This window comes from Eubalaena glacialis, chromosome 5, assembly GCF_028564815.1.
Source record: "Eubalaena glacialis isolate mEubGla1 chromosome 5, mEubGla1.1.hap2.+ XY, whole genome shotgun sequence".
Classification (NCBI taxonomy): Eukaryota; Metazoa; Chordata; class Mammalia; order Artiodactyla; family Balaenidae; genus Eubalaena; species Eubalaena glacialis.
Genome location: NC_083720.1, coordinates 109,191,008 through 109,214,671, shown reverse-complemented (window position 1 = coordinate 109,214,671; position 23,664 = coordinate 109,191,008). Strand labels below are relative to the sequence as shown.

Below are 23,664 nucleotides of genomic sequence, written 5' to 3'. Positions count from 1 at the left end.
TATGAAAGCACTGAGAACAATGCTTAGCTCTATGCATGTTTCGTGTGCTTTTAGAATCCTCTCATTTGCACTGCCCTGATTGTATATTATCTTGTGCTTCTCAACTTCAACTTTTCTTCCAAGTCTGGAAAACATAAAGCTTAAAAATTATATAAAAGAAAATATAAGTTCTATTTTAAATTCTAAACTGTAATCAGGTTGAAGAAATTCTGTAGTTTATGTAAGGAGCACCATGTGAGTTAATGTCTATTTACCCTCACAATTTTCTCTTTTTTCTCATGAATTGTCTCCAACCCACTCCTTTAAAGTAGAAGAAAAAAAAGAAAAAAGGAAAAAAATATATATAGGTACATTTCTATAGGTGCCACATTTGATGGCTTCATCACAGCTATTAACCACCATAAACTCTTTTTTTTTTTTTCAGGCTTACAAAATATGTTTTTTAATATATAAGGGGAGACTTGGGGGGGAATATTTAATCTTCATAATGGAATCCTTTTTTTTTTAACATCTTTATTGGAGTATAATTGCTTTACAATGGTTAGTTTCTGCTTTACAACAGAGTGAATCAGCTATACATATACACACATCCCCATATCTCCTCCCTCTTGCGTCTCCCTCCCACCCTCCCTATCCCGCCCCCCTAGGTGGTCACAAAGCACGGAGTTGAGAACTGATCTCTCTGTGCGATGCAGCTGCTTCCCACTAGCTATCTATTTTACATTGGGTAGTGTATATATGTCCATGCCACTCTCTCACTTCGTCCCAGCTTACCCTTCCCCCTCCCCGTGTCCTCAAGTCCATTCTCTAACTCTTTATGATCATTTTCTCACACTTTTGAGTCTAAAATGACTTTAAGGGTTTGTTAACCCTCTGAAAATATTTGTTAAATTTTGTGCCAAGAGAGGGATGAACCTTTAAATAAATCCTACTAATGCAAAGGAGCAGGTACATTATTCAACAGCTCTCACTATATTCTCGTGGAGTTTTTTTGTAGTGTTCACACTTAATATGAAGAAAATGAACAAGTCTTCACTATCCAAATTTGGGGGAAAGCACCTAAGCTTAAAAAGAGACCTGGGGTGTCCACAGAGCTGCCCCGCTCGTCCAAGGGTGGTGGCCAAAGGTACCCTGAGCAAGTGGAGTCAGGGTCCTGACAGGAAAGGGGGAGCCTGCCCCTCGCAGAGAGAACCTGAGGTTATGATGTTCAGTATTAATACCACCACCTGGAATCCAGCAGGAAGCAAAACCAATGACACACAGTTCTCTGATCATGAAATAGCTATATTGTTGGCTGATGTTTATATTTATCTGAAAGCTCCTAAGAAATGTTTCTAACTAGTGACATACTTCAGGCCAGGAATTCCTGGTTGTCTAGATCCATGATGTCTAAATGCACCACACTGGAGAGATTTCTTGGTCCAAAACACTAGCTTTATACAATCCTGGCCTGATAATAAGGTTCTGCTCCAGAGCCTTAGGCATTAGGATCACCTGAGGAGTTAGAAAATAACAGTGCGAGTGTGGGGCTGGGGGGTGGCACACATCCTGCCACCAGTACTGAGGGTTCCCCAGGGTACTGGAATGTGCAGCCAGGGTTTGGAACCACTGGTTCAGTCCCTGATCCTGTCAGTTCCACAGCAGGGAGGCAGGCTGTTCCCAGAGCCAGATCTCTCAGCTGCTTGCCAGAGCTTTAAGGCAAGCATGGACTTGCCTAAGATGAGGCAGTCATTATTTCTCCATCCTTTGAACAGAAAGATAAATGAGCTGCCCTAGGAGAGCTCAGCCAAGGGCTGGAAATGGCTCTCAGAGGGCACAGTTCATCTACTCAACAGGGACAGCTGAATTTCCCTTTCTGGAGCTGCAAGCAGAGCTTCTAGATTTGCACTGGAGGATGGACTGGTCTGACAACTGTCTGCGGAGCCTCCACTTTCCAACATTTACCCCTGGTTAGTAAGCGTTTTAGAATCTAATACTTCTCCCCACTCCAGCTGATGTAGAAGGTCAGCAGTGGAGACTAGATAGTATTAGGGTAGCTGGGGGACAGGTGATAAAAGACTTCCCAGGAGGAGGTAAAAGAGTGTATTTTTGCTATTGATTCCATGTATAAAATAGGTAACTAATGAGAACCTACTGTGTAGCTCAGGGAACTCTACTCAGTGCTCTGTGGTGACCTAAATGGGAAGGAAATCCAAAAAAGAGGGGATATTTGTATACATAGAGCTGATTCACTTTGCTGTACAGTAGAAATTAACACATTGTAAAGCAACTAAACTCCAATAAAAATTAATTTAAAAAAAGATGATGTGATATATACATATGTACAAAATAAAATAAAATAAAACATACATCATGAAAAAAAAGTGTATTTTTGAAGATTTCTCGGGTATATTAGATGCAGGCACCTTTTCCTAGCCTGGCCCATCACAATATTCTCCATAAAGTTTTACACCTCTTACAGGCACACATCGTTTTAAAAGTCATGGAGGACTTCCCCGGTGGTGCAGTGGTTAAGAATCTGCCTGCCAATGCAGGAGACAGGGGTTCAATCCCTGGTCCGGGAAGATCCCACTTGCCGCGGAGCAACTAAGCCCGTGCGCCACAACTACTGAGCCTGTGCTCTAGAGCCTGCGAGCCACAACTACTGAAGCCTGTGCACTTAGAGCCTGTGCTCCGCAACAAGAGAAACCACCGCAATGAGAAGCCCGTGCACCGCAACGAAGAGTAGACCCCGCTCACCGCAACTAGAGAAAACCCACGCATAGCAATGAAGACCCAATGCAGCTAAAAATAAATTAAATTAAAAAAAAAAAAACTAAACTAAAAGTTATCAGGAACGAGAATACACCCTCTTCTAGCTGAAAGAGCACTGCCAATTGGCACTTGATCCCACCCCACTGGACTTGCCCGCTGCAATTATGGTGGCAATCAATACACACCCTCACGTCTCATTCGACAAGGTGCTCGAGAAACTATCGCCCTTTACTATTTGGTAAAGTCACAATATATTTTTAACCTAGTGGAGTAATCAGTCAAATCAGACATGACAGCAGTCTTCATGATCTTTTTGTCCTTGTTATTCTTAGCTCAACTTCCACAACTGAGTAAGAGTTTTTTATGCATTTATAAGAGTGTTAAAGTTTATATTCCTTCTCAGCAGGAAAGAGTTGCCCCTTCTTGTGCCTTTCACTCTGAATCCTGGGTAGGTTGGCTTGGGAATGCCACTGGGGGGAAAACTCACTAATCTTTCACCATCAAGAAGTAGCAAAAAAACTATATCAAGAGCTCAATAATTCAGAATAAAGATCGAAAGGAGATTGTTCAAAATAGTGTATATGTCCAAGTAACAAGGGTCTTAAATAATGCATGGATTATTATTATTATTTTACTATGTTCATTCCTTAAGTGAAGTTTCCAAGTACTATGATAAATGACAGATTTCAATACTTCACAATGCACCATAACAGCCTATATTACCCAAAATGATGCCCTAACCATCTCTATAATAGCTCTAAAACTTTTTTTTCATAATGCTCTGCTCATTAGTAAAAGTCATTAACAGGAGTCACAAATTCTAAATCTGGTGGTTTCAAATTAATGAGGTGTTAGGTGGCCATGAGTTAAAACATGGATATAATATCAGTATCAAAATGAGCAAACTACAGGAGTAAAATTTAGTATACAGCACTCCTGTCAGTAATTCAGAATTAACATTTCAGTTCATGTAAGGTTTTAATTTCTAGGGCAAAACCTAATGAGCCAGGTGGTAAATACCAATATTATCACAATAGATAAAAACATACCCTTAATGCTATATTATTCTAAAGCAAGATATCCTTTTCAATGACTGCCTCATCTTTTTTTCAAACTAGTAAGACTTAAAGCAATCTGGCATTTATCAACACTTATCTGCAGTGAAAGACTAACTCTGGTATAGTCGCAAAGGCAACATGGAATCCAAAGATTTCCAGCCTCTTCTAAGACGATTCAGGGTTAAAATCAAGGGCCAAAGACAGCCCCAAGTCCGCAGCAGGGACTGTTGTAGGGGAAGGTCAGCCCCCCACTCACCTTTCTCTTTTTGGCCAACTTGCTTGAGTTTTCTGAGCTTCTCTTCTCAGAATCTGGCTTCTTCCCTGTCGATGGCTGTTTGTCTTCCGGTTTCTTGGGGCGGCTGCCCTTCCCAGGAGGCTGGGGTATCCGAGAGAGGAGGTCCAGGGTGATCTTCACCATCAAGCTTTGCGGGAGCGGAGTGTCCCTGAGCGGGGAGAGCAGCTTGGTGTCTCTCAAAGGCACCAGGGGTTTGTCCTTGCGGCGGTCCTCCTGGACGACCACCGCCAGTCGGCAGCCACTAGTCCTGGCGCCGCCGCTGCGGGCAGGGCCCTGGCTCTGGGTCAAGGGGACGAGGGCAAAGTGCTCGGGGCTCCTGTCCTCCGCCGCGTCCTTCAGAGGTGCCTTCGGGGGGGCCGGGGGGCCGCTCCTGTGCTTCTTCCGTTCGCTGGAGGTGGGCGCCACCGGCTTGGGCTCACGGCTCTCTGCGGCACGGGGCCGCCCTTTCGTCTTCACCTTGGGCTTGTCTTTGGAAGGCTGGTCTTTGGAGGCCTGGGGAGGAAGTCCGGACTCGCTCTCCACCAGCAGACTGGCGCGCGCATCTGCATGCGCATCCGCATGCCCCGGGGCGGAGGCCTTGACGGGCTTCTTGGGTTGTTTGGATCCCACGGTTTGCCTCTGCGGGGGCTCCTGTTGGGCAGGGGACTTCTGACAGCTCCTCTTGCCCGCATGGGGGCCTTCGGAAGGCACCCGAGGGGCTTTGCTGGAGCTTTTGGGGGGAGGCTCTTTGGACTCCGAGCGCTCGTGACCTCCGGTGGCGCCGTCGCCACCCTTGCCCTTACTGTCCGGGTGCCGGGCCGGGGGCTTGGCACTGCCCGGGGCCTCGGCGGGCGGCGCGGGCTGGCTGACTTTGGTCAGCCAGTTGTCCAGCTGCCATTTGTTTGTTGTCGGAGGTTCGGGCTACAAACAAGGAAAAAGAAGATAGGGTTAACTGACCAATAACGATACTCTTCTGGGTTAGTCACCCAATCCTACAGGACTGGCCAGGAGATGCAATCACTACAAACCTAAGAATTCAGGTTCTTTTGACCCCCCTCTAATTATAGGTCAAATTCTATAACAATTAACTCTTAAAACAATCTTCCAATTTTTTCATGCTACAGGAATTTTGCTGTGGCGGACACTAATAATAGACCATTACATACTGACCAATGTAGACCATTGGCAACTGCGGAGAAATCTGTGTAATAAATATTTTGTTCCACTGGTAATTACCATATAATTTAAGCAGAATTTTCACATTTTGGCTTGTGAACTATTCTGTCAGAAAATGATAGGGAAAAATGAAGGCTAAAAAGAATCCTTTTATCAAGGATTTTCAGAAGGTCAATGAATAAGTCTTAGTGATTATGGATGGGTTTCACGCTTTATCCCTTTTTTTGATGTACTTGTCAATTGAAAATGACTTTCTTCAAGACAATTTCATTTCCCTTATTCACTTAAAAATATTAATACATGACACAGCTTTCAGTTTATCACAGATACACTGTCTTCTGATTTTCAGATTTTACAACTGGGTAAAAAGAACCAAGTGAGGTCACATTAGCCAGCCATTAGTCCCACTTGAATTCTTTAAAAATCAAACATGAAGTCTCCTGTTACAGGCAGTCTCTGAAATAGCACCTATTTTTCTAAGAAACACAGGGAGGCTCCAGAGCACACAATTAAGAGCAGTGAGATTATACTGATTATCTGTTCAACTCACTTGGCAAATAAACAGAAGTCCCTGACTTCTCCTGTTATCTTAACAGGAGATATCTTGTTAAGATCTTTGTTGCTAACTGACTATTGATGCATCGCACTCTCTCTCTCCAACTGGGATATTAGATCTTATTAAAACAATGATGAGGACATCTTTATCTCCAAATTCTACTATTATGTCTTGCACACAGTGGTGTACATATTTATTTGGGCTTTTTCATGGGTGTATTATTGTACCTATAAATTTTATGCAATTTGGGAAAATATTCATGTCTTAATAAAGTAAGTAATGATTACTTTTTTTTTTTAAAGGGCAGTATGTCACTGGCATGCTTCATGCTTTTAAGATCCATTCTGACAGGTGGTTTGTATAAATGACTAAATAATTTCCACAACACAACAGGAAGTTAATTCAAATATATCTCACATGTGATTAACTGATTAGATTATGGAGTAAGGAGCTCGCTCCAGTAAGTGGATGATATTTTATAGGGAAGACTGTTAACAATTTTCCCAAGTGGAATATCCCAAACAATTAAATTCTATAAAAACACGCAAACGTAATACATTTAAGATATGTGGATATAACGTAAAGGCTTTGGGGCCAGGAAAAGGTTAGGTAATAAAATGATCAGGTAGCTAGACTGGGCTTTGTGTGATTGTAACAAAATAGAACTAAGAGGAACTCTAAGGAACTAGGTAGGATCATACTTTGGCCAGAAAGAGGGCTACAGAATTGTGGGTTTTTTGTTGTTGTTGTTGTTTTTCCCTTCTAAAGACAACATATCTTCTTTGTAGCTCCCTCCACTTATATCAACTCTATCCCCATGCTCTCATTTGAATTTCAGGGCAGGGAGAGAGGGAAGAAGGAAACTACTTTGACAAACTCCCACATAATCTAAAACTGCATTCAATATTCTAACAAAACAGGATGGTTGTTTAGGGTAGAGAAAAGATTAGCACACCATACCTACTTGTCAGACATTATTTCTTGTAAAGACTTGAGGGCGTGGTTAAATGATTGGGAACAAGGCATTAAGATATATCATTTATATATTGGGAGACTGGGAGATTGGGATTGACATATATACACCACTGATACTATGTATAAAATAGATAACTAATGAGAACCTACTGTATAGCACAGGGAACTCTACTCAATGCTCTGTGGTTACCTAAATGGGAAGGAAATCCAAAAAAAAGGGGATATATGTATACATATGGCTGATTCACTTTGCTGTACAGTAGAAACTAACACAACACTGTAAAGCAACTATACCCCAATAAAAATTAAAAAAAAAAAAAAAAAGATGTATCACCTCAGGAACCAAATCCTTCAAACCCTTTCTCGGGAAAGGTACAGAGATCTTTCACCAGGGCTACGCTGACAACTGCACTGCAATCAGTGACACTCTCGCTCTACAGAAGAGTACTTACACATTAACCAAAAGGGAAGGTCATTCCTGGTATAAATAACATCCGCTTCCCCCCCACACACCCCAAAACAGGGCAGTTTAAGATACATTTAGTAGTCCCTAAAGGAATGTCCTGGTTACAGAAATAAAACATATTTTCTTCTACTGCGGTACTGAAAATGTCCAGAAGGGAGGCCTATGGCCCAATTGCAGGGTAAAACTGAGTTGGTGTGCCCAGACAAGAGGAAAGGGTAGGGGTGATCCTTTTTGTGTCCCTACTACAAAGATGTAAAATGGATAGAATTCCTTTAAGGTTAGGTATTATTTGGGTGCTGGGATGGGGGAAAGTTTTACCTAAGGGATTGATTAAAAACAGATTTTAAGATGAATTTTAAGAGTTTAAGTGCTGGATAGGATCAAGGTTTGGACTTTCATTTCTTCCTCAGCCTTTCCCCATGCCCCACCCCCAGCCTCCCAGTGCTGGATCAACCCAAACACTGCACAGAGGAGGTGCAACAATATATGAGCATTTTAATAAATGTTTGACTGTATGTCTCTTTACTTCTAGCTTCTCGAATTGGCAAAAGTTCGTGTGTTTTAGAATGAATTATGATTTTGAAAAAAAAGTTTTGAGCTATGCACAACATATGTCTGGTTTTTTTTTGTTTTTGTTTTTTTGTAAAACATCATAGTTGTTGTGAGGGAGTACAACTCCAAAACTTAAGAGAAAAGAAAAAAAAGACAGAAAGAGAGAAGTAGCATGATGTAGTAGGGAAAAAAAATGGCTTCCGAGTTAAACGGCTATGGGTTTCAATCTTAGTGCTGCTACTTCCTTACAGGTGAAAAGAAAGCTCCCAACCTTCTAGGGTTGATGGTTACATTATGTAATTTATGAAGAAAGTGCCAAGAGCTTAGTAGATAATCGACCACAGTTGTTTACTACCAAAGAATTAGACAATGAATAGATTAGAAAACTAAGCAGATCCCTGAATAACTGAGAATAGAATCATTTTTCCCTGAACTTTACTTAAGCAGTAAAAGGGCGATACATCCCATATATTCTGAAAAGCTGAGATTTACATGCTGACTCACTATAAAGAAGAGACTGAAAGTGGTTTTTCCCCAAGTTTACCACCAGCCCATTGGCACACATATAACATTTCAGATCTCATAAGGTCACCGGACAACTTCGTCAAATGAATTTAAAATGGAGACTTAAGGAGCAAATTCCTCAGCATTAAAAATAGAATAAAGAAAAGGGTGAGACAGTTAAAACTAGTAACTATGACCTATTATGGAATTCATGTAACGCTCAACTAACACAGATTTACAATAATGCAGGTATTTATTTTAAAAGGAAAGAAAGGTTGTTAAATAACTGGGAAAAATTACAGGTTTAAAATCTAGACAAAGACAAAAATATGTCTGAGGAAGTCAAGCATTGGTACATAACCAACAAAACCATACTCAAGTCTAGATTTGCACATTAACACAAATATACAAATATGAGCCTATTTAGGAAAGTGGTTTTAAAAAGTAAAGTATGATGGGAACATCATTTTTCATCTAAGAGTCTCTAAATCTATTCTATTCAATAACCTCGTGAGCAACAAGATATAACTGCTTCATTAAAACAAACACCAGGTTAAATATTTCTTTCAAGTTTTAATTATTCAGCCAAATCTGTGCCATTTCCATTTTATTTGAATTGAATTTTGATTTAATTGGATTCTCTTGCTTATATCAGTAACCAAACAAGCATGCAGATTTTTCTTAGTGAATAAGGTGAGATATGAAGCAAAGATCTTAGGAACAGTAACATGAACAAGCACACAATTTCTCTGTAGAGCACATTCAGTACCGTTTTCCCTGGGGCATAGAAAAATTACTTCAACAGCAATTAGTATCTCAGGAGAAAACAGAGAGCCCCCAGAAATACACACAGTAGCTTCTAAAATCTGAAAGGCACTTCAAGTGCAGCTAATGCTGATCTATGTTTATTCACTCGAAAAATATTTACTGAGCACTTACTCTGTGCCAGACATAAACTCATATCTAACAATAACAACAAAATGATACTCAGTTATTTTCCTCATCCTCTCTTGCCCTCAGACATGGCTCCTCAGTCTCACTACATCATCTCCAGATGTATTTGGTTAATGCTCTAGTGCAGTGGCCTTGCTTTCTAAACAGCAGAGACAAATACTGAAAACTTTAACGCTTTCTTAATCAGAAAATCTCATTTCCTGGGATTCCTACCTAAATACAGAGAATCATTTTCTCTATACAAGTTGGTCTAGTTCACTAAAAATGTCTTCCCCAGCAAACATTTTACCCTGCTACTCTAAGTTTTGAAGACATTTGGCAACCTTGTTAGTTGTTCCTACATTTCTTTTGCTCAACAATCCAGTAAACAGCATAAATTCTCCAGATAAATTTAGTGCTTGAGATTTTCAGTCTCATCTGTTTATCTTTACAATATCTCCCAAGGGTGGGTGACAGGCAAGCACTATTCCTATTTTACATGGGACAGTGGGATCAAGAAACACGGCCCTGGCGAAATTACATCGCCATCAATTTAATGCATGGCTTTTAGTGATTCAAAAATAGAACCTCTTATGGCTTATTTCTAGTTCACGTTCCTGCCCTTTGCTAAATCAGGCTGTCTCCTTTTGATTTAATTCATGCGTTCCTAAAATTTCAAAAAGCTTTCTCATTAATATTAAAATGGCAGCCTACTGAAAACGATTTTTTGGGGTTTTTTTTTTTCTCGAAAGAAGGGAAAAGAAAATGGGGTGTACATATTCTCAATGAGTTGCTCTTCAAAACAGCTCTGGCAGCAACAGGGAAGAACCTATCATTTTCAACAGGAGAGAGATGACATCTCTCCCAAAGTTCCACAGCCCAACGCCAAGAAACAAGTAAACACGAATAGCCAGCAGCGTGCACGGCGGCCGGAAAGCGCCGCCCCCAGGACGGAGCCCCTCAGGCAGCCCAGGCCACCGGGGGTCGACCGCGCTCCCAAGACGGCCGGGAGCGGCCCAGTACCTCGGGAGCCGGGGCTTCTCGAGGCTCGTTCTCCTCGCTGTCACTGGAGCTGCTCTCGCTCTCTGAGTCCGAGGAGCTGTCAGAGTCGCTGGTGCTCTCCGACTCAGCGCTGCTGGAATGTGCTGAGGCCGCGGCTGCGGGCAGCGCCTGCGGAGCGCTGCGGAGCAAGCGAGAGAGTCAAAGACCCACGAGAGGTGGATTCCTTCCCTTCTGACTCCCTTCCTTCTTTGCCCGTTTTTCTGCTTCTCGAAAGAAGGGGCCGCAAAGATTACCTAGCAGTACTAAATGACCATGGCGGCCAGTTGGGCGCAAGCAAGGCCCATGGTGGCTCAAAGCTCAGTGAAAAGCCTTGCAACAGATCACCAGGTAACTGCATAAAAGAAGCCTGGGGAATTTTTCTGAAGAACACTGCGAACTATGTGAAATGTAAGTGAGATGCGGGGTGCTTCAAATCAGGCGTGGACAAACCACGGCCTGAGCTGGCTGCCTGCTTTTACAAATAAAGTTTTGTTGGAACACATTCACACCCAGTATTTTATGTATTGTCTGTGTCTGCTTCTATACTACAAAAGCAGAGTTGAATAGCTGCAACACAGACTTCATGGCCCACAAAGCCTAAAACCTTGACTTTCTGACCCTTTAACTTTGCTGACACCTGCAATATAAAACCCAAAGGAGTTAATTTATAAAAGAACAGCCAATCCATTAAAGTCTTCCTCTATTCTCCGTATGAGAACCAACTGTAGAGTAGTCAGAGACTGCTGAACACAAATGGGGTTCCTTTGGAAAGTGACCCCACAGACAATCCACTCACACTTCTTGGGCAGAATGATAAAATGGGCCGTTCTTTATGAGTGGCTTAGGATCACTCCCAAATATCAGCTGAAGTAGAGAATAACTACTTCAAGTTTTCAGGATAGGGCAATAACTCTAGGCCTGTGAGAAAACACACAAGTGATCACACTGCTGGACACATACAGAATTTCAAAGCGTATCTTAAAACCTTGCCCTAGATGGAATTAGCCACAGCAGTAAATCAATAACTATAATCGTGAAAGCCTCCAAATATACCCAAAACATTTTCAAGATAATAAATTTATTAAATAACTATATTAGAATAACAAAAATGTATTAGATAATAATAAGGTCACTAGTTGAGACCATTTTAAAACAAACACTATACAAAAACAGAATTTTCTCATGTCAAATTTGTGGTAGCTGAAGAGCTTAAGCCAAGTGATGGTCAAAAAGAGATATACTTTCAGTATTATTCCTGCCTCTATCCCCCCCACCTTGTTTTTTTCCTTTTATTCCCTCCTCCACTTTTCAGTTAGGTTACTTTGACATATTTTGTAAGTCGTTACAAGCCACCAGAAATTACTGAACAAAATGGGATGTAAATAAGCAGAGCTTATGAATCCTTAAGACCTCACATAATTATGCGTGATCTTCCTCCACATTAACTACAACCTCAGCTATATGAGAGCAAGGTTTTTAGTGCTGAGCTTGTCTCAAAATGGATGACCACATCTCAAGGGAGTAAAACAGCTACAGGGTAATTTAACTCTTTGTCCATGGAGGACAGGTATTGGCATATTAAATCATTAAATTCAGTGCCAGAAGAAATGGTAAATAAAGGTAGTTCAGATAGTCTCCATTTCTAAAAACGAAAGCATTACATTTTCTAAAATACGGCTAAGCTGTTTACAAAGTGAAAACAGTGCCATTTTCCATCATACCAAAATGTATTGCAGGTCATCTTTTAAAGCAACTGAAACAATTAGAAAATTTGTATAACTATGAAGACAGGCACTATGGAAAACAATTTCTAGAAATAATTCAGCTTTAATTTTTGAAAACAGAGCAAATCTGTCACTTTCATAAAAACACTGAGCTCTTCAGTATAACTTTTCAAATACTGGTTACAAAATACTGACGAAAGTGACTTAAGCTTATTTTAAACGCTCAAATTTTACACATACAAAACTGACTAAAGATTTAGGTGGACGCAGGGACTCTCTCTTTCATAGAGTTAACAACCTCTCTAGGGCTGATTTAAGCTTCCAAAATATGAAACAGGTACTTTCTTTTAACTGTGATCATCCATCTCCTTCTCCCATGAAGAAGCTATGAAAATACTAAATAAGGCTGTAATTTCCCCATTTGGTAGAAAAAAGCAAACATTTTGTACAGATGGGGAGAAACCCAAACACAGTACCTTGGAGGTGCAGATGCGGAAGGAGGCTTCTCTGGGGTCTAGGCATTCACAATAAGGGGAAGAAGGACCAGGAAAAGAACAAAAAACAGGTTAGGACAAGCAGCTCAGAAATGTTAGACGGATTTAAATGAATTCCTGGTATTGTGGGGTGTACGGAACTTACCTGACCACTGTCACTGTCCTCACTGTCACTGAGCTGAAGGTCATCTTTGAGCATGCTAGAACAGGCAGGGATAGAGACACTGCAGAATTTAAAATAACGTCTAACAACTTCTTTTAGCATATAAACATAAAATATGCTTAATGAAACAAAAGAGGGGTGGGACAGGTATAACTTTTATTTATTTATCAAATGCTTTATTTTCTTGGAAATGTTAAGTTTTACAATTTTAACACAGAAACTAGTTCAGTCCAAACTCCTTATCATTTCAAAACTGAGTCTTTCACACGTTCTGAGCATTAAAAGCAGAACTACAAGTTCTGCAAGTGATTTGTTGCCAGCCCTGAGACTAAGGCTCCCAGGTCCACACAAACAGAAGAAACAATAACAACAAAAATACATAAAATAGAAAAATATACAGTACCCTCAAATCATTTTCTTCTATGGTCTCTAACAACTAGAATAAATGATTAACCATTAAATGAGTTAATATTGGATGAATATCTGTAAAGTACTTAGAACAGTGCCAGGCACTTAAAAAGTGCTATACATGAATTAAATAAATACATAAAAATACAACTGTCACCAAACAGTGCAGTTATGTTACGTTTCTGTCCAAAGACATTATTAATATTGAACTTTTTCACACACACAAATATCGTCTTCTGGGTGCTTGAACACTAATCCGTGAAAAGAGTAGTAATACAAATAATACTGTTGTCTAAAAAATATGTTTAACCTTCCTGCTATCATTCAGGTAAAAATAAAAACTCAGTTTATGTCCTCAAAGTTATATTAATACTTATCTCTAGGCATTCAAGTTTATGATGAACCTAAATATTAAAAGCAAACATTTTCCAATCTGTACTTGTTTACTCAAATCTTAGCCCCTTCCCTACCCCCTCCCCTTTACCTTTTTTTCATGGAGATACCCAACATCAAAGGAATGAATCAGTAATTGCTCCCCCCGACATCCCCCAAAATTTACAAGCATGACTCTTTGAGGAAATGTTATAAGTGAAATTGGAAAAAAAAAAAAAAAAAAATCTGCTTGAGTATTACTGATGTTCCAAAAAGCAAATTATATTAAGAAGTTACAATCCTTCATTATTTCTAAAAATACCTCTTCAATATTCTGACCAACGATTTTTATTGCAAACTCACTACCTGCCACTAAAGTAAGCAGGCATTATTATTTTGGGAATCCATGGTAAAAATCATTATATTTTCTAATGAAAATAAATGATAAAAACTTGGCTCTTTCAAAATGACCGCCTACATGCAATGTTGTAATTCTGCCAAGGACTTATTTTCACCAACAAATGCACTAAAAACATCTTGTGATAAGTTTCTTTTAAAAAATAAAAACTGTTAGCTACTTGTAAATGTAGATCTTGCTCAACATGTATCTAGTAGAAGCTAAACTCCTATTTTAGCAAGGCTAGAAGACACAGCCTTTGGATGTACAACTTGGCAGCAGCAATCTTAATGGTGTACAAGAAGAAGTCACTCAACAGGTTTACTGCTAAAAATGGCTTGGCTGGGATACACACAAGCAAAAGATATATCTTTGGAATAAATGTTAGGTATAATACAACCAGAAAAAACAAATCTGGCAAAGTATATTCAATGTTAACCACCAACAACAAAACCACAGTAAATGGACCTCTTTATTTCTTAGTCATTGGGTTTGTTTTGTATAAAGCTGATTTGCCTTAATTTCCTGAAACAGCAGTGATCATGTAATTCAACCACACTTCCTGTTGCAAGCAGCGGACTACTAAATACCTTGTAAGTTGTTTGCTTAGCTACTGAATGCCCAGTTTCCGTGCATATACTCTCCTCAAGTGAGAAATTATATGAGATATGTTCAGTAAGTCAGAAAGTATATGTTCTGACTTTTAGCTCCACTTGCTCTTAGGGAATAGAAGGGACCATAAACATGCTGTCCCAGGGCTTCCCTGGTGGCACAGTGGTTAAGAATCTGCCTGTCAATGCAGGGGACACGGGTTCGAGCCCTGGTCCGGGAAGATCCCACATGCCGCGAGCACCTAAGCCCATGTGCCACAACTACTGAGCCTGCGCTCTAGAGCCCGTGAGCCACAACTACTGAACCCATGTGCCGCAACTACTGAAGCCCGCACACTCTAGGGCCCGCATGCCACAACTACTGAGCCCACATGCTGCAACTACTGAGCCCACATGCTGCAACTACTGAAGCCCACGTGCCTAGAGCCCGTGCTCCGCAAGAAGAGAAGCCACCGCAATGAGAAGCCTATGCACTGCAACGAAGAGTAGCCCCTGCTTGCTGCAACTAGAGAAAGGCTGCGTGCAGCAATGAAGACCCAATGCAGCCAAAAAATAAATAAAAAATAAAGAAAAAGAAACCCCTTATTCTGAACATCAAAAAATGGGGCAATTCATTTAAAAAAAACAACAAGAAAAAAACCTTAACCAAGTTTTGTTAATACAGAAAATTAATCACAATTGCCATCATGATTTTTTTTTTTTAAAAAAGGATCTATATAGTTGGGAAATTTGTAACCTGATGACAGGTAAAGGTTTTATGTTTAAATGGATCAGTTGCTAAAAACCCCCCTACTGTGGCACAAATAATTATATTTGAAGCCAAGCATATCACTAAATTACTACACTATACTTCATATATTACATTCTATATATAATGGACCGGTCCTTCAATGTCAAGATGACAAATTACAGCACATCTGGGTGAGCACCTTTGCACCCACTAAAAGAGAAGCAAATCTCTTAGATCTAGTCTCATTTATACCAATAAAACCTAGGTCAAGAAACGTATGACCCAAGGGACATACTCAACCGTAAGCTTTTCTGAAGCAGGATCAAGTCATTTTTGTCTTCATATTTTCTTTATCTAGAACTTGGCAGGTACCCTAAGAAGGTGGCTGAATGAACAGCATCCCTTTTGCTGAATAAGTAACAGTACCACATAGCTGTGCCCTTTATGTAATCTGAACTTGACAGGCGTTGCTTTTACTCATAACCCCACGGGCTGACTCTGATCAACCCCTCACATTCTAAGGATGAGGAAACAGCTCAGAACAGCCACCTAACTGGCCTAAGATCATGAAGCTCGTATATGCTACAGCCTGCATGCAAAAGCCATTCCATCGGATACCACCTCCTTGCTCTGGCCAATATAGGACCAGTGGTTAGAAAACCTAACTGAGGGAATGAAATCTAAGTTCCAGAACCCACTGAGAGAAAGACTCTGGTTTAAAAGAAAACAGGAACTATACTGCTGGAGTAAAATGAATACACTATTTTTCTCCTATGAAAGTAAATGAACTTTAAACTTTATATACTGTTTAAACTGGTTAAATAACTAATTTCATTTCCAAACTCCAAGCAAACCAGTTATTTCGAAGCATATGGCACCATATGGCTTAGCTTGGCACTGTTCAAAAGAAGACGAATGCTCAGGTAAAGCAACTCTTTGAACTACCGTGTAGGTTTCACATTTTACATTATCAGCTAGGTAAACTTCTTACTTAAAGGTTACAAACAATCCTCAAACCCCTTTGTACAAAAGCATTCTTCAGACAGCTGTTCTGCAAAGCTGAAAGAGCTGCACACAGGTTCCGGCAGGCACGCTTCAGCGACTCAGAGCCCAGTTGTTACTGTGTGAAGACGCACCAGACAAGCCTTTATTGCTCTTCCATTCCTCCTTCATACTGGGCTTACCCAAAGCTTCAACTGCCAATATTCTGTAACATCTCAATTCAGAACTCCAAAACTATTTCAATACACTGATTTCTTGGCTTAACATTTCCTATGATCGGGCCATACCTTTTATTTGGAAAAGAGCAAGTGAAGGCAAGCTCACAGTAGTTAACTTGCAATTAATAGTCACAACCCTGGTATTAGATGTGCTCAAAATGGCAAATAAACTGATACCTACTTTTCAGAAACCACTAATGAGCATGTGAGAACGTACTTTCCTTTTTTTTAAATAAATTTATTTATTTATTTTTGGCTGTGTTGGGTCTTCGTTTCTGTGCGCAGGCTTTCTCTAGTTGCGGCGAGCGGGGGCTACTCTTCATCGCGGTGCGCGGGCTTCTCATTGTCGTGGCCTCTCTTGTTGTGGAGCACGGGCTCTAGACGCGCAGGCTCAGTAGTTGTGGCTCACGGGCTTAGTTGCTCCGCGGCATGTTGGATCTTCCCAGACCAGGGCTCAAACCCGTGTCCCCTGCTTTGGCAGGCAGACTCTTAACCACTGCGCCACCAGGGAAGCCCTGTAATTTCCTTTTTTGATACAGGGCAGAAATAAGGACTGCAAATGCTTTTTGTAGGAGATTATGGGAGGTGACGAGTTAGGAAGAGGGCTCCGCGTACAATAAATTTTTAAAAATGAAAAAGCAGACCTTAATCCCTTATGACACGACATACAAGGGGGACTCTCCAAATGGTGACAGCAGTTGGCAGAATTCAAATTCATGGAGAGACTGTCTACGGGAGATGGTAGACTAGCAGGGCAGAGGGAAAAGTGACTTGGTACATGATTCACTATAGTTAATGACCTAACGGTTGATAAGGCAAAAATTGCAGCCAAAGGTGTAAAAGATTATTTAAACTCCATGGATGAAGTGAAGATTAGAAAAATCACAAGAGTATAAATGAGGGAAAAGTTGAAGTTAATAAATAAGATTAAATCATTAAGTATGATAAATAAGGTACTAGTATAAGATGACATACTGGACAACTAGAAAGAAAATCTAGAAAAATTATTGCTGAAAATTATATTTCTATTAAACATTGCTTATAGGTATTTAATCAAGTTTATGTGTAATGTTTTTCCTTCTACATTTATCCTGAGTACTTACTATATGCCAGGCCCTGCTCTAGACTTTACTGATACAACTCTAAGCAGACAGAAACTCCTGCTCTTGTGCACTCAGAGTCTAGGGGAGGGAGATAAATAACCAAACTATATTCTTTCTCAATGGGTAAGAAGCCTAGGGAGGGGGAAGTAAGCATAAAAGAGAAAGGATCGGTGTGGGTGGTTCTTCTACGTTAGGGTAGTTAGGGAAGACTGTACTGATAAGGGGATGACATCCAAGGAGGGACCTGAAAGGAGGAGGGAGCACAATGCAGGAAATGGGGAGGGTGATTAAGGCATAGAAAACAGCAAAGAGGCCAATGTGGCCAGAATATATATATATGTATGTGTATATGTGTGTGTGTGTGTGTGTGTGTGTGTGCGCACGCGCGCGCGCGCGCGTGTGTGTTGTGGGAGTATAGGAGAGGAGGTGGAGAGGTAGGTTATAGAGGGCCTTGGAGGCCTCTGCAGGGTGGATGAAAGGGGTGGGGATGGACGGGGAGAATATGAATTCTTGTGCAAGTAGACCACACCTTGCTGCTTTAGAAACCCAGCAACCCAGAGTGGGCAGAATGTACCAACTGCTTTTAGGGCTAACAAAAACCTATCTTACTAAATTTTTCAATCTATGCTTAAATTAATCTAGGGTCATTTACTGTAGTAAATTAGCAGCATGATTAAAAATGAGACTTAAACAGACTCTTAAGGACACCCTTAAAACCATGTTTTCCAAATGCAAATGAATACTTCAAAGAAGTCACTTCCAATAAGAATTACTCCCTAGCCGTTTTCAAATGCCTTCAGAGCCTGTAGCCCATCAAGCCCCTTTAAAGGTGGCAAGTATTATCTGCCTCCCTCTCATCATTCAGGCTCCAGATCAAATGTCACCTTCTCTGAGGGACCTTTCCTGAGCCTCCCAGAAGTATCAACACCAGCCAAAAAAAAAAAAAAAAACCCTGCTTCCTCAAGCCTGTCTCTGTCACATCACCTAGTTTGTATTACATGCCACCGCATTGAGTTACAAGGCATGGAAGACAAGGACTTTGTCTCACTGGCTACTATTTCCCCAAGTACCTAAACCAGCACGGGGCACACAGCGTGTGTTTAATAATTATGTACTGAATGGATGAGTGGAAGCAATTTTTGGAAGTATCTCCAAATAGCCTGGCATCCAGCCCAGAGGCCAATATTTATATAACTGGGGTCAAAGCATGTTAAAGAACGATGAGAATGACTTTTCTTATGTAGAACATAAACAAACCCATTTACGTAACACTTACCTATTATATACCAGGCACTTGAAAAATTTATTCTTCTTGTCCATTTTATTTGACCTTTGGTCTAAGACCAAGTACGGAAGTATATGTTATCCTAAAGGGGTGCTCCCAGAGTAGTTCAAGCCATCATTTGAGAAATATATATAGCTCCAAGAGGAATACTTTGAAGAAGATGATCTTCCAGCACCTTAGCAGTATTTTTATAATTATTTAAAATATGCTTCATTTCATAGCCTCACCAAAATATCCCTTCAATATTATGCAAGTTTCCGGCATAAATTTGTATACAGTGTCAAGTTAAATATTGTCCTGCAAGGGATCCTAGAATATTGTCTACTAAAGCCAGAACCCCAAGAATTAAACTGACTATTCCAAAAGACTATAATTCTACCATGAAAGGAGGTGATTCTGCATTTGGGAGTTTCAGCATTTTCTAAATATTGATTTAATGTGTCCTAGTAACTGTAATTCTGAAATAAGCAGATTAAACATTGCACATAATGACCATTTGTTTGCTTTCACCTAAGCATGAAAATTTCTTCAATACCCAATATTACAAATTCTCATTTCTCCATAGCATGGCTAATAGTAACTCACTTAAAAAAAAAAAAAAAAGTTATATTCCTTATTCTTTCATTTTACACCTCTACTTTTTCTCTCGAAAACAAACAGAACATTTCCTTCTATATCTAGATTAATAAAATAATTATGAATACCAATAACTTTGGATTCACAATCACTTGTTAAGTTTGGAGTAAAAATAAAGTGCATCTTTTTCCAGCAATGCCAGATATTTGAGAACTGAGAATTATTATTAACAACAAGATCTCCATTTACAGTCTGAGAAGCTGAAGGTTTAATGTAGACCTACAAATGTATTACTGACCAGCACAAATGTTTGTTACTTGTTTTCAGAAGAGCTGAAGAACTGTGAATAAGGGATAGGGGTATAATCTCAAGGACAAATAATTTATAAGTTTTGCCCATTAGGGTGAGCTCTGCTACTTCAACCATACATTTATCAGCAAACAGCACTTTAAGTCAGAGCTGTCAATTGAAATAAAGATCCCAGGTAAGACACCTTCATATAGCACTTTTTTTTTTTAATTATAGTTGATTTATAATGTTGTGTTAATTTCTGCTGTAGAGCAAAATGATTCAGTTATACATACACACACACACACACACACACACACACACACACACATACAATACACATTCTTTTTTATACTCTTTTCCATTATGGTTTATCACAGGATATTGAATATAGTGCCCTGTGCTATACAGTAGGACCTTGTTATTTATCCATTCTACATATACTAGTTTGCATCTAGCACAACTTTTAAAAATAAGACAAAAAGAACTACCTAGAAAAGTATAAAACTTTTTTCCTTAGGTCAAATATGATTTAAACAAACTGATACAAGTAAGGCATTTCTTCAGACTTAATTCTCGGACATTTCAGCTGACACATGTCCTGATGTGATGATTTTATATTGCAGTAAACTGATAGACTGGGTCTTCCTTAGTTCTTTAGCAAGATATTTAAAATAATGCTTTGAGTAAAAGTTGAAAACTCAGGCTCATTTAAAAAGGTATCAGACTCTTCCCAGTCTTTATTAACTTTGCACCATTCCTTCTCGTCACACTTCCAGGACAATCCCAATCTTCACATCCAAATACTTCCCTCATTTCAAAAGAAACTTCCCAAGTAAGTAATAAAAATTCCAAATTGCTATAACTGCTAATTTCTGTCTCTTAGTCTAAATAGGTAGTGACGATTTCTGAAGCAAAAATAAGAAACATAAAGGAGGGCACCAGCTAGTAAGGACTTGGCAATTTGGGGGGAGGGTAGGGGATGGGAGGGAGAAGGAAGTTAGCTACAATAATGCCCATCAACTGCTCTATAGTTTCTAAAACATTAACACGTTATCCCTTTTGAGAGGTTGGCAAAAGCACTGACATTAGGAAACTGTGTCTGACTGTACAGAAAGGGAACTATCCACAATCATGTGAAGGACCTAATAGCTGTACAGAAAAAGGAAATACTTTGGTACTTTGCCCTGAGAACTCAACAGACCCAAGTCATGGAAAGGAAGAGGATTCCAAAGCTAGGAGCCATTAAACCAACATCCCCCCCCCTCAAACTTAGGGGCAAACAGCACTGGATCCCTAGCTAATCACTTCCCTGAGGTACCTGGTAGAAAGAATTCATCATTTGATAATTAACTAGAGCTTCAACTACAGAGATTAAAAGTAACAGATTTAGCACATTTCTTTTACACCTACATCCTCTGCCAGCTGGCTAACCGCCCCCTGCCCCCAAGTCTGGACAGATGTGAGAGTTAATACAGACTCTCCACAGTTTATTCTCTAGTGCCAGGCCCCTCTTTTTCCCTTTTATATGTACTACTCTGCTTCTGTAAGGAGGCCCAAGTACTAATAACTCTGAAAGAAAAAGCAGTAAGACCTATATGGGTTTTTAAAACCAAAGTACAAATGACCCTGTAATTAACATTTTCTTTCCTGACATTCAAAGTGCATTAGACCATCTCCCTGCCACTCTATGTGACATTCAAACAGTTTAACTGCTTGTCAAAGAACCCTAATGCTGACACTAGATCAAATTAACCTTCGAGCACTAAGAGATGTGCCATACTAACTCTGAAACAACGACTGTACTCTACAGATTAATTGGGACACTGCTTTCATCCAAGCTCCATAAAAGTGATTTCTTTTTCCCATAGGTACATTTCATTTCGGCACTTATCCATACCACCAGCCCCACCACACACAACCCTTCGTATCCACCCAGTCTCAGTATTACCTTCTTTTCTCTATCACTCTTGTCCTCTTCACCTGTACTAGGCCCTACTTTCATTCCTTCTCCAAGTTTATTAGGATCAAAACAAATATTCTTTTCTAGGTAATGTTTTTTTTTTAATTTGGTCACACTGCACAGCCATGCAGGATCTTATTTCCCCAACCAGGGATCGAACCCAGGCCCCAGCAGTGACAGCGCAGAATCCTAACCACTGGACCACCAGGGAATTCCCTCTAGATAATTTTTTTAAGAGAATTTTTTTTTTAATTAATTTATTTTATTTTTGGCTGCATTGGGTCTTCGTTGCTGCGCGCGGGCTTTCTCTAGTTGAGGCGAGCGGGGGCTACTCTTCGTTGCGGTGCGTGGGCTTCTCATTGCGGTGGCTTCTCTTGTTGCGGAGCACGGGCTCTAGGCGCACGGGCTTCAGTAGTTGTGGCACGTGGGCTCAGTAGTTGTGGCTCACTGGCTCTAGAACGCAGGCTCAGTAGTTGTGGTGCACGGGCTTAGTTGCTCCGCGGCATGTGGGATCTTCCTGGACCAAGGCTCGAACCCGTGTCCCCTGCATTGGCAGGCGGATTCTTAACCACTGCGCCACCAGGGAAGTCCCCCCTCTAGTTAATTTTATATAGGGTAAACCAATTGTTTTTATCTAGAAAACACTACATATGTCACAATATATGAGCATATAAACTTGCAGGCACCTCTGACTTCAGTGGTTTAACTCAATCAGGAGAACAACCCATTTCTCTGAGTAGCAAAATTGTCACAGAATATGGTCCGAGTCCCTATCAACTACCTCGTCGGAAAGCTGATGAAAGTTGGTGTGGGAGGCTGCAGCTTTGGCCTGCCCGGGCCCAGATCAGACCCAGCTGCCTTTCTTCCTCTACACACACTTCCCAGGGACACAGCCACTTCCTCCCTTTGGTGCCACTGCTTCCACCAGCTCATTCCTCAGGGAGCTCCTCCTTTCTGTTCTTATTGCCAAGTGGGATGCTCTCAGCTCCCCTTTCCTTGCTGCCCCCACCAAAGACCATCAGCCAGGGCCTCTTATGGTCTAAACAGCTTTACTATCAACCATCACAAACAGCACAAGGTGTAAACCCTTGGGGAAGTCACAGAGAGTCCACACAATTATTGTAAGTGTGGTCCTTGGCACCGTCCTGTCTATTCTCCACCAGCCATCAGATAGATTCTATTTAGAGGAGGAGGTAGTTGGTTAAGCTAAGTCGGTGATTCTAGACTTTCAGAACTCAAGAGTAAAATAATTTTTTTAAACAAAAATAAAGGGGAAAAAAGAAAGGGTCAAAAAAGAAACAGGCAAAGAATAACTAACATAGGGTTAATTTTTTTTTCTAGTAAAGGACAATAAAAATAAGCAAAACCTCACCATCAGCCAGAACCACAAATGAAACAGATTTTTATTACACATACAAAAAATCCATCCATCCTATAATAAACTTATCTTTTTAAAAATTTTTTATTTTTCTGTTTTTGGCTGTGCCACACAGCTTGCAGGATCTTAGTTCCCCGACCAGCGATCAAACCCACACCCTCCACAGTGAAAGCGCACTGTCCTAACTACTGGACCGCCAGGGAACTCCCAATAAATTTATCTTTTTAACAACAACAACAAAAAATCGTTATTCTTTTTTTCTTACTTTGCTGTGGAGATGTGAAAACAATTGCATCAAGGACCTGGCACTTAGGAATAGTGATTTAACCGTGTTCCATATTCAGTCACGGTGAGGAGATAAAAGAAGATCTTTGCCTCAACTATACAGTTTTTAAAGTATTCAGTCCACAGCAACACCCCCTCCCAAAATACACGGAACAAATACTATGCCTCGAAAATAGAAGAAAGCTGGAGCTTGAACCTGAAGTCCTCAGAGACTAGCAACTCCGTGTTAGGAACTGATCAAATACTGAGGAGAGAAAGGCCTCCTGACTCAGTCCCTGAACCACTGCTAGTCATGAAAAGAAATACTAGTTCAATACCACCAAGAAATGACAAATTGGGTCAAAATGCTGGTTTAAAAATCTTTACTATGTAGTTTCA

At 40.3% G+C, this 23,664-nt stretch overlaps 1 protein-coding gene across 9 annotated transcripts in view; it reads right to left on the bottom strand.

The window, feature by feature from the left end:
* The window catches only part of AFF1 (ALF transcription elongation factor 1), a 199,140-nt gene that overhangs the window by 18,742 nt on the left and 156,734 nt on the right, over positions 1-23,664 (bottom strand). For all 9 annotated transcript variants that reach the window (XM_061192492.1, XM_061192493.1, XM_061192501.1 and 6 more), the window contains 4 exons: positions 12,653-12,707; positions 12,490-12,527; positions 10,272-10,428; positions 4,069-5,007 (listed from right to left, as the gene is read on the bottom strand). In XM_061192492.1, coding sequence (XP_061048475.1) covers positions 4,069-5,007; positions 10,272-10,428; positions 12,490-12,527; positions 12,653-12,707 — 1,189 coding nt within the window. The remainder of the gene's footprint in view (positions 1-4,068; positions 5,008-10,271; positions 10,429-12,489; positions 12,528-12,652; positions 12,708-23,664) is intronic.